Consider the following 12,373-nt stretch of genomic DNA (forward strand, 5'->3'; position numbering starts at 1 on the left):
CTACGAGTCGGGACTACAAATGGGGATCCATTGTACGCCATCACAGCATGCATGTGGAGTGAGGTGTGAAAAATATATAAAGTATTAATAATAATAATAATAAAAGCCCTTAGAAAATAAAAGATAGGCTTTCATAACATCTTTTTCTCTCCACCATTTCCACTATTTTTCGAATGTCTGCGTAATTCTGTCTGGTCAGTCAGTATGTCTGCACCCACACAATCCACCTGCATAGGTGACTTTTGCACAGGGGACCGTTCTGATAATCTACACAGTGCTAAAGACTCCAATAAGCCAGCTCTACGTAATCCTCATCATCCTCCGTCTATAGCGGTAACGCACCATTTGCAGAGGTCTGCTCTATACGAGTATTACCGAAATGAGCAAGATGCAGAATGACTCAGGACTGAAATGAAGGAAAGGGAGGTACAACCAGTAACATGTGCTTCCACCTTTGGTTAACATGGTGCACAAAGTTACTACATGCATAATCCAGAAGCTATGTAGTATATTCAGAAGGCAAATGCTTTTTACTGGTCTCTACTTCATTTTAAAGAAAACCTGTCACTTGCCTTTATTAGTTAACTTTTTTTTACATTTTCTAAATGCCACTATTCTCTTGATTCCACCATTGTTTTTGTTTTATTCCTGCGCCTCTCCGTTCCCAAGATATGGCCTCTTTTACCTTGTACCCAAATCTAGCCTTTTTGTCAAGTGGGCGTGGTCTTCAGCTTTAATATGAGAGTCTTGCATAGGAACCCACCCAGTTGTACAAAGACTAGACTTGTACACAAGGAAGACAGGGCCATATCTCAGGACTGGAGAGGAGCAGAAACTAAAGAAATATGTCAGTTTCAGAAGAATATTTTAATATTCATACATATATATGGCAAATATTAACAGATCCTCCAAGCCTCTCGGGAAAAAAAAAAAAAAATTCTATTTAACTGTCACCAAGCTGCTGTTGACGGACCCTGTACTTTTTCCCAGTCCTATTTAGAATTTGGGAAGCAGAGAGTGAGTGTCTGTGGATCTGACTGGCCTATTAATCCGCGATATAATAATTTTATAGGGGAAAAAAAAAAATATTGAAGTAATGAATGCAAAATGAAGAGGCAAAAATAGCATTTATTCAGGCACAGCGGATCATTTGTATGTGTGGCTATTCCTTGTCCAGAGACTGGTTTGAAGACCCTTTACACAATTATGGCCGATCCTCAAGCCTATATTGTCTATATTCCAAACAAACCCTTTAAAGCCAGTATCACACGAGCGTAACACTGGTGCACAGCAGTACCCATGATGCTTGTTAGATCCGGACATTTGACCCACGATCAGGTTGAGATTTGCAGTCACATTACTTACACCTGTGTGAAAACTAGCCTAAAGGCAGGAGACAGACAGACAGACGGCCATATTTCTCACACAAGAAATACGGCAGTCTGTCTCTGCCCTTAAAGAAAGTAGCACTCAGCCAGACTCCAATAGAAAAAGTCTCAATACGATATAAAAACTATAGCCAGATCCATCAACAGCCTCATTGCTGACAGTTTCCAAGTGGTATAAACTGGAAAACTCAGGGAAAAAAAGCAATAATTACACTAGACAATAAAACCAATGTTAATCACAGGTGAAGCAACACTAACAGCATTTGACTTCTTTTTTGTCCTCTTTATTTTTTTTATTTTTTAAACTTTTGATATGACTTGTGAGATTATTTTTTGGGGGACCAATGCAGATTCATTACTTACTTGCCAATGCTTTTTCATAGTTCTTCCCCATGGCAATGAAATTCCTAAGGCAGGGGTTAAATTGTTCCATAATAGTCTAAAATACAAAAAGAAACAAGACATGAATAGCATTATAGCGGTATTAATGGCGTGCACAACCCCCAACCGTTAACGTAAAGGTCTAGGATATTGTTCAGCACCATTGATATTGATAAGCAAGTACCGGTAAATAAAATTGTCTTGAGACCCCCATCAATCAGGAGAACAGAGAGCCCAAAGTCTTAATGGAGTGAGCATGTGCGACCACCACTCCTATAAACCGTGTGAACAACCGTTCTACTCACTCAGAAAAATTTAAGACCCTGGTTCTTGGAATCGTTCAGCCCCTAGTGATCATCATAACCTGTGGATAAGTAACATGAGTTGTTTTTTTTAATGCACCCACTTTAGCGAGTTGATCCAGATGGGGCCAGTGTTTGAGAGAGGAGGGGTAAGCCGCTTCCACCACTGTAGAGATCTTTAAGCTAATTGTCCTCCCATCTGAAGAGGCTATGTTAAATGCATCCGATGGTGTTGGCATCCTGCGGCAATTATATGCCGGGGAACCACAGTGGGTGTGGATGACAACCCATACAGCCTCCATTATAACATGTTACCACTTTATTTATGGCGTGAGAAGACTTAATTGGTCATTCACAAGTCAAGGAAAGCTTGATAGTGACAGCATATGAAACTCTTGCAACCATTAGACATCACTAAGAATTGGATGAAAAGGTTAAAAGAAGAAGAAAAGAAAGATTTGGCTTACTTTTATTCATTGGGGTCCAAAGAATTACCTCTAAAAAACGGTTATGTTATTTTACGTAGAACATTAAAGACGTCTACAGGTTTAACAAAATGTCCATTGTCCCTGTGCAGAATAGATTTTTTTTCAAGTCGGAGCTAGAGGCAACAACAGCGGAACGAAAGGATAGATTTGATAAGACTACAGCGCCCGTGGGTAGGAGTGAAGGAACATTTGCAGATAAGTACAGTCATGTACAAGAGCAGCAAAACATAATACTGAGATAAAAGAGGAAGAAAAAAAAACGGCTGTAAGAAGGAGACTAAAGAAAAGAAAAAAACTGTTTGAATATTCTTACTGAAGAGTAGATTTCCTAACTCTGATTATTTAATAGGAATTTCACCTAAAAGTAAACTACATGACAAAAGCAAGGAGACCCTAAACACCTCTTCATCAGAGGAGTATAATAGGAGATTGTTTAGTTGCATCTACAGGACCTGGGTACCTTTAATAACTTGACACAACAGGTCAAGCATGAATATTAAAAAAAAATACCTTTTCATTGGAAAGATCATCTGCCATAAACCAAGCCTGCCTAATCCAGCCTCTACTTCATGGAGTTCAGCTCTTTACTACAGGGTCTACTAGCCCCATGGACTCTGACCATCACACACCCACTGACCAGAAACAGATGAAAGTGGTCCGAAAAATTGCAGACACTAAAACAGCAGCAGATGTCCGGAAGAAAGAGGTATTGGGCCTTCTGGACTTAATCATGCCCCATCTTTTGTTATGAGAGTAGGGAGTGAAAGCACTGCTCTGAGAACTAATACATACTCAGCTCTGAGGACCATAAGTGTATGTATAGTAGCCACCAGTCAAATGAGCCTTCAGCCAATGGACATCCATGGTGACTGGACAACTTTTAAGTCATATTAGATCAACTTTGGGCAAATTCACAAATGTATTTACAAGAGACCAACCAATAATCAATCAACCCCTCTCTCCATCAAGAACATATGTATTCGCTCATGTGTATCAGGTGGGTCAGGAGAAATAACCATCAGGTGTCTGGATTCCACTGACCATTAGTAGTCAGACATTTCTACGAAGTGAAAATGTCAAAAACAAAAAGGGCCACCCCTCCATCGGTGGCAGAGTAGCCGGCATGGCCAACTGGTGTCCCTGACTGATATCATGGTATCACTGGTATCATAAGAAGATGCTGAAAACAGCATCTGCCAGAGACAAAAGGCAGGATGTAACAAGCCATCAGAATGGTAGCGGAGGGCAACTCTTCCGATTTCCCTTTGTTGGATGTCTTCATAAATCTCCCTTTATTGCTCCTTAACAATAAGCCCCAGGATCGGAAGTGCTACACTCGCTACTGTAGTTATTGGCTCAGGGATTAGTATAATGACAGCGTTTATGAACCATATTCTTCTATTCCTTATAAACCGGAGAAGCTCAATATAGAAATATCATGCAATATCCGGTCGGCTGCCAAGAACTCACTCCGTAACTTGCCATCTGTGTACAACACTTGCAGGCTCGTTGAACTTTGCTTCCTATTAAAACCGTATATTTCATGCTCACCAGCAGAAATGTAAGATCGCCCTTCAGTTTTTTGCCGCGGATGCGTGACATTTTTGCATTTTCCATTGCTGCTCATCGACATGAGGATAAGCCCCAATGTTAATAGCATTTCCATGAGGAAATCTTGGAAATATGTAGCCTACTACTACTTTTGTTAGTAGATTACAAAAGTTGGATAATATGTGGAAAGTCTGATGCATATTAACAAGGGTTGGAGAACCAGTTTCCATTCATGGGACACAAATTTCAAGCAGATTGAGGCCCTGTTAACACTGTGGTTCTTGAATCATTTAAAATCACTTCACAAAAAAGCTTTACAAAACGCTTCTTTTTTGGGCAACGTTCACATAGACATCTAGATGCCGAAGTAAATGCAGCGTTTCCTCAGGCATAGCAGCTTCCGGAAAAAGTCAGCAATAGTTTTTCACCTTAAACCCCCTTTGCAATTATAGCCTTGAAGTATGTGCAAACAGATTTGAGGAGTTTTTGGTGCAGAAACCAAGCAAAAACTATTCAAAACCTTCTCCAAATCTTAAAACCTATAGTTTCAGCGCCAAAAACTCAGCAGAAAGACTGTGCCCACATTTTTTTTTTTTTTTTTTTAAAGGCAGATCCCTCCTAAAAAGGCGCTGGAAAAAAAAAAAAAAAAAGAGAAAAGAAAATTTTACAGCAATATAAAAACGACATTGCTGTGTACACTGCACCCTGACGAAGCCAACGCGAAATGCGCGTTGGGGCTGCGGCGGTGACCCCTGTGTACCTGATGAATGGGTAAGAGCTGTTGAACCGGGTTTAGTATGATATATGCCGATTGGTTGAGCGGTACCCCACTGTGGGATCGATGGAGTCTGACTTTTACTCACCCGGTTTGAGCTGTATTTTTTACCTTAAACATGCACTAGTAGCACTTTAGGATGAAATTTATCAGTAATTCACAGGGGATGCCGCTGCTTTGACTATTTCAGTGTTTTCCGTAGGTTCCCTTGCTGTCTATATTATGTATGTGATGATTAACTGTTTCTAAATTTTGTAGTTGATTGTTCTATGAATAAAAACATGTGTTTTTACCTTTTCAAAATGGGACTCATACTCCGTGTGTTATTCTCTGGTTTTCCTATTGCTGTGTATACTCTGCACATGTTCAGTTTTTCACTTCTTTTAACGGTCAGGGTTTGGAAAGCAGTTAAAAGAAGAAGCATGTTTATTCTTTGGGCGACTTCCGCTAAAAGAATGCTAGTTATAGTTCAATTCATAAAAGAAAAAAAAAAAAAAAACAAAAAAAAAAAACAAAAAACGTAAAAGTGGCAAAACCGCTTCAGAAGAAAAAACTGCTGGATTTTTCCTAAAGCATCTCCACCTAGGAAAACATTGGTGAGAGCACCAGTGTCTTCAAGATATGAAATCCGACAGATGGTTAAATACCATTAAGAAAACTACAGGGAAATTGGAGGGTATTCAATGACAACTGGGCAGAGATAAAAAACATGCTCAGAGCAGTTGTTCCCCTTCCCTCATCTGGTTGTAGTAGGAATTTTAGTTTTGGTTTGGAAGACCACCACTCGTCAACTGGACATTGACCATCGTTCTCTTCATAACTTGCTCCCACATTTAGGGGGAAATCTAAGGGAACCTGGACAGAAGGAGTCAATGGTCTGATGAGCAGCGGTCTCTGCATTTCTCCAGAAAATACACCACCTGTCACACTTTTTTTTTTTTGCAAAGACTTTACCTTGACAGGTGCATTTGTTGAATTTGAAAAATGTCACAGCCAGACTTTGGTTGGCCCTCTACGGCGTCTCAAGCAGCCCAATTCCGCCTTGGTCGGGTTGGCGCTATATAAATAAATTATTGTTTGCGCAGAAAGTCAGTCTTTATCCTTCAGCACAAATGCCCGCAGCAATCTTTATGACCTACGTGAGGCCGAGAAACTCTTGAATTTTCTCCAAACAAGGAGTCACTTTCCATTTCGACCTTTTGCAGGTTGGTAGAAGGCCCAGATCCAGTTCTCATGCCCTCAGGTAAAGAAATCAGGTCAGCAGTCAAAGGAACCTTGTCAAAACAGCTTGCTACCTCCCCTGCCCTTTATTGTTATTCAGCCTGACTAAAGGGTGTAAAAAAAAAATAAACGTTTAAAAAAAAAAAGAATTTTAACTCTTTCTAGTCATCGAATGGATGAAAGTTTTGAGAAGAGGAAGTATGCAACAAATATAATGGTTATACAAAAGGTAGTAAGTAACAAGAGTAAGTGGTCTGGCAAGGAAGCACGGAGTGATAAGTGCCCATACACAGAGGAACGTCTGCTAACTGACATATTTAGTAGGATCAATCAACTATCAGCTATGTTTTGTGGTTTCCCGACTAAACCAACAGCAGATGCTTGGTGGTAAAAAAATAAATAAATAAAATTGCGCATGTTGGATTTCAACATGCCCAATCCCTTGTATCAGCACAAGAAAAGCGCTTGACAATAGTTTACTTTTTGCATCTTAAATATGGGAGTTGGGCAGAATGTACGTTGGATAACTAGAGCGTTTGGCCAACAGCTAAACACATAAGGGAACTACAGGAGTTCTGCTGTTGGTTGAGGTCTTAAAAAAAAAACAAAAAAAAAAAAAAACTTAATTTAGAGAACAAAATGTTTGAGGGAAGAAGCACACATAAGACATTAAAGGCTAGTCCCCGCCACCTTGATTTTTACCACTGCAATCCCTCTGGAGTTGGGGGAACAATGTACAGAGTCACACCAACCACTGGAAAGTGGGTTGGAACAAAATGAGCCAAAACCTCCCTCAGAGCTACTGAGTTTATGATGCGGGCTCCATAAGCCCCTTATAAAAGGACTTCAACATAGATCAACTTCATGAATTGGCTTTCTGAACAACCCATTCCACAAAAGCCGACGTACGTGGTATTGGCTTAAACTTATAAAAAGTCTGATTCTACAAATCGAATAGGAAACTCGTCATAAAATTTCTAAAGAGGTACAAATTATTGTTAAGTTGGGAGCGTTAGCATATCATTAGGAAAGACATCATTTTATGGTTAGTGGGGGGGCCTGATCTATGGAACCCCTAATAATTCTGGGAAAAAGGGGATACAGTGATGAAATGACACAATGGTCCAATATGCAAGGAAAAACGGTGACGGTACACAGATCTGAGAATGCAGAGACTGTTCAAAGACTAAAGCGCTGACTATGCCCTACAGCCCCTTCACTCAGAATCAGTGAGGGGTTCCAGACATCGCATCACCTTTGATCATAAAGTAATAGAATTTCCTAATGATTTATGACATCACACCACTTTACGAGATTGGACTACCCTTTTAAAACCTGTATTACAGAATACAGAAGTAAGATGATGTATGCTTCTGCTGCGCCCCTCCCATATGGTATGAATCACTGCTTTTCAACCCGTAACCAAGCAGTCGTGGAACAACAAATAAGAGGCAGAATGACAAAAAATAAACGTGAAAAAACGTGTGACTCAACGGCCTTGAGGAACAAAAGCTCAATGCATAAACAGACAAAAGCATCTTTATCTGTGCACCATACAGATGCCAAGCTTTTATCAGTCACCTAAAATGTTCCACGTCCCCAAGCCTTGTCCACCGGATTATAATAAAGTGGACTAGTCAGTGGTTTCCCCACATGGTCTGATATTTCGGCATTGATGGGTCAGGGTCACACAGTGTAAATTCATGCCCACTTGACTATCCAAGGACTTACCGTAAGTGTGTGGTGCATGACAAGGGGTGTTCTAGTATCTGGGCCATGCACCACCCAAAGGCCTTATATATGGCACACCGTGGTATGGTGGACACAGTTTCAGCCCAATCCATATAAGAGTAGAGGGGAATCCTCTTGAGATAGTTGACACTTTCTAATTAAATCCCAAAAATATGCACGCATAAAGGGTTTGTGTTTTGTTTTTTTAAACCTCTCCATGGTCTTCTTCAAGAGCAGTGGTCTTCTAAAAAGGAATATTAAGGTGAAGGGTAAAATTCTGTTACGGGAAATCTGGGGGTATTTGAGACTATTTTTTCCAAATAAGTTTAACTGTATAAGAATTTGGGAGTGGTTAATCACCTGAGGACTGGCACATCCTGTCTTTCTAATCAATGTATTAAACATTGAGGACAACAAGTTTTACAAATCTTCTTCAGAGTTTATTAAGCTCATTACAATCGCAGCGTTGTAGTGGGTAGGACTGCATTTCCAGTGAGGTAATCTTCCACCACAAGAAGACATGTCAAAGTGAAATAACTTGATCATATAATTATTACCCCCTCCCAGCCCCAATATCCTGACAGATCAAGTCTACAAGAAAAGCGCAATTGAGCTCCTGTGAAAACCCAAGCATGAATCACTCTCCCGATTCAGAGGTTCCTCCACCGATGTTGAGATCACTCCTCTTCTCCATCATGTGGAATATTGTATAATTGGGCACATAACTGTGCCGCCGGAGATGCAGATCCTTCAATAAGTCATGAGTTCTCCAACTGTTTTGTCATCATGCTATTACTGCAAACACAAGCGGTTTTCCTTTGTTCCAGACTTTTGACAGACAATCAGCCAATGTTGAAAGGTGACCTGGATGACGTAATGATCACATGATTAGCAGGTTCCAAAACTGCACTGTTAGGAGGGCACCTCATCTATCAAGTCTAATACAAAAAGTTTGCTATAAGGCAACATATTCAATTGGTCGTGGTTTGGTGGAGCATCTACCTGATTCAATACATAGCAAGAGTAAACTGTTCCCACACACCATGGGGGATGGAGCAAGTTTAGAATCTGTGTCCGCAACATTCCACCACCTGAAATTAACAATGAAGTGGGCTCAGGAGGAGAATATAGAAAAAAATTTTCTGCAAACAATTACCAAAACCTTCAGCCGGTCCAAAGTAGAAGCGCGACGACGCGACTGTGAAAGCAGAATGTGTGAAACTGGACCATGATTGTCAAGAGCTGCTTCGGGTCTCCTGACCCAATCTACGTAGCCCAAAGCCTCTTCCAACATGGTCAGTACTCAGGTCGGTTTCACATATTCTGGGTGTACCAGTGGGCAGATTTCTCCCATAACGAGTGCAAATCAATTATTTAACAAGTTGATCGGCACTTGTTTTCTCATCATAAATGGTTTGAAATTGCAAAGTGCTTGTGGAGACAAGTAACGTAACTTTGCAAATTCACTTGTTATACAAAAATACTTCCATTATTGAGAGTGGAGAAGATTTTTTTACATTTCACTAATTTTTAATTGTATTGCTCATTGCCTAGGTTACCGGCTACCACTGCAGCAACAGCTCATATCCTAGGCATGCAGCAGAAAGCTCAAACTTTTCAATAGCGCTCAATCATACATTGAAGGTGTCCGGTCCCTTAGCTCCTCTGATGCTTTCCAGGCCAAACTGCCTGTGCTATCAGCATTATGGAGAGCAGTTAGAAGTAGCGGTATGGTTGCACTGATGGTCTGAACGGTCACTCAGGAATGCGCTACTCCTCCTGTAGGCAGGTTCTGCAACAAGGCAGATCTGCTGTATGGGGACCAAATACTATTTGGTTTGCATATTGTGAGCAGCATGTACCCCAACACTGGAAGATGTACTGCCAAAAATGATTATTTTAGGGCAAAAAAAAAAAAAAATAAGATGAGCTGATTAATGAGTAATTGGCTCGTTTGTCGGCAGGTCAGAGGTAGGTTTAGATGGGCCTATAATGAGATCAGGTTGATCACTGGCCTGTGTGAAAGGACCTTAACCTGGTGGAAGCACGATATCTCCCTCCCATTTATTGTGCTGCACCAGTTCTCTAAAATAGAAGACCTTCAACAACTGGATCCATTCCCCAAATTCTCAGTTTTACATGTGCCCTAAAAACAACTTTTTAGACAGTCCTACTACATTCCCCAATCACTTTCCTTTACCATATAACTCACTCCAACAATATTCCATAGAATCTCCTTTCAACGGGACGATCAGAATTGTACAGGGCTGCACAGCCATTTTTAACTGAACTTGAAAAATGCAACCAAGCTGAATAATTGTTCCCATGACATCTGGTAAGGGTTTGACTGTCCTCATACACAAAATGGAAGATAGATCCTGCCACTATTGTCCATGGTAAGCTTATTACAGAAGTAAAACTCGTAAACTTATCAGCCTTTGCAGCAGCTGCCTGGCCCCAGTTCCTGAAATTGAGATTTGAGTCTGCTGGATCTTTACACAGAGAACCTAAAACCCTCAAAACGTAATAAAAAACAAATTATCACAGTCACTTAGGTCTGATTGTTTTGTGCGGGGGCAGGGTGTTAAAGAAAAGCAGCAGGGCTAATGGGGGCTGACAGCGGCAGAAAGGGATGCTCTATGAAATTCAATATGGCTGACAGTGGTAGTTATGAGACAGCTACTTCCTGTTCCAGGGGCAGGAAGTTATAAGAGTGCAGGCACATAAGGATGTAGGAACCAGGGTACATGTCATAATTGGAGATTTTCTGCAAAAGCATAGCTAATATTTTTTGTCAGTAATACAATTTCCTATATATTTTTTGTGACATTAATGTCATCTGTAATTAAATCAACCAACAAGTGGCAGGATGTAGATAAAAGATATTTGTGTTGTTCTTTTAACCATTATGCTTCATTTTGCTCATCTTTTCATTTCAGGTTTCATTTTTACCTTAAGCACCACAATGAATTTCCGGGGGCTTTATCTTGAGGTGGCACCTGCCTGACCCAGAGCTGCAGACTGAGCCACAATAGAGATGTCAAAAACTTGAAAATGAACAGCCAAAAAAAAAAAAAAAAAAAAAAAACAACAGCTCCTGCTTGGTAATGGTTATTTGATTGAATGACGTGGCTTTTTAGGACTTATGAAGGCTTTCTATATAGCACACTTTCCGGAAAAGTATAAGTACTGATATGATGTTTTGCCCCCACACATTAAATCAGAATGAGCTCATTTTTAACAAGGTGCCACTGACAGTAAGAGTGTCAAGAGCAAGATACAATGAGGCATAAACTGCTGCTTCGGAAACACTTATCTTCAAAACCGAAAAAAAGTTAAAAAAAAAAAATGGTACCGACTATCCAGTGGGGCTGTATTGGATGTAATGAAGGAGGGGAGGTCAAGACACCCTTCTATTTTTAGTTGCAAGGAGCTACAGCTCTAGATCTGGAGGATTGGACTTGTCAATGACTAATGATCAAATAAATACAGCAAAGGATAACTGGCAGCATAACTGCTGTTGACGGATCTCATGAGTAATTATGGCTTTTCCAAATACCCAAGGAATGACGGCTTTATAAGAGAAAACAATGCCAAGTGATTCAAGCATCTGAAGGGTAATCTGGGGCATAGGGTGGCGACCCCTCACCAACATGAAGGTTCTCTTAGCGCACGCACGTTAAAAAGACAAACTCAGCACTGCAACATCTGGAAGTGATTGAGAGATCATACAGAACAGACTCTTGGCTCCCAGTCAGAAAATGAGATTCAGTAGACTGTATCTTAATAGTCAACTGAACAAGTTTCTTTGCAGTGATCCTTATAAATCAATGCTGAACTCCCTCCTACACACGGCAGCTCTTCCTCCCTACAGAGAAGTAATAGGCTCCACTGCTGTTCTGATAATGTGTTTTCACAGATCTAACTAGTTACACTCATTTTCTAGTTACAATAGAATTGGAAAAATTATTTGGGATTTTTTTTTCCCGGTATACATGCATAAAATCCATCTGCGCACCCCTCCCATGTGGTCAGGCTTCAAAATCTGATTGTGGTGGAGAAGGTCGTCCTCAACATGGGTTCTGCGCTTACTGTTGGAGGCTGACCCATCCTTGGCTAGTCACCATCGACTAGGCTTTCCCATCCTGAGGGCCCAACTACAATACACCAACACTAATAAAAAAGGTAAGGGAGAGGACCATCAGGATGGAAAATACCAAAGCCTAGATTCTCCTAAAGGCTGAGATCAAACTCACCAGGGCTCAAGCAAATTAAGAGAAGAGTGGAGATTGATTTTCAATTCCCGCAGCCAGATCAGTGTGTAAATCGATTTGTACCATTTGTAGCTAAAGGCATCAGTCTGGACCCCACAGAGTGACGCTCCCAGGAGATCGCGGTATGTGTAAACACTGAACGCACACCGCGATCTCCACCGGAGAGGCAGGGACCGTGGACACGCCAGGAGGGTGAGTATTATATTCACCTGTCCCCGTTCCAGCGCTGCGTGCGGCTCCATGTCCCGGTCCTCTGCTGTGA

General features: G+C 40.9%; 1 protein-coding gene across 3 annotated transcripts in view; it reads right to left on the minus strand.

The window, feature by feature from the left end:
* The window catches only part of BAIAP2 (BAR/IMD domain containing adaptor protein 2), a 158,459-nt gene that overhangs the window by 107,577 nt on the left and 38,509 nt on the right, over nucleotides 1–12,373 (minus strand). For all 3 annotated transcript variants that reach the window (XM_069750791.1, XM_069750793.1, XM_069750792.1), the window contains exon 2: nucleotides 1,752–1,827. In XM_069750791.1, coding sequence (XP_069606892.1) covers nucleotides 1,752–1,827 — 76 coding nt within the window. The remainder of the gene's footprint in view (nucleotides 1–1,751; nucleotides 1,828–12,373) is intronic.

This window comes from Ranitomeya imitator, chromosome 2, assembly GCF_032444005.1.
Source record: "Ranitomeya imitator isolate aRanImi1 chromosome 2, aRanImi1.pri, whole genome shotgun sequence".
NCBI classification, from domain to species: Eukaryota; Metazoa; Chordata; class Amphibia; order Anura; family Dendrobatidae; genus Ranitomeya; species Ranitomeya imitator.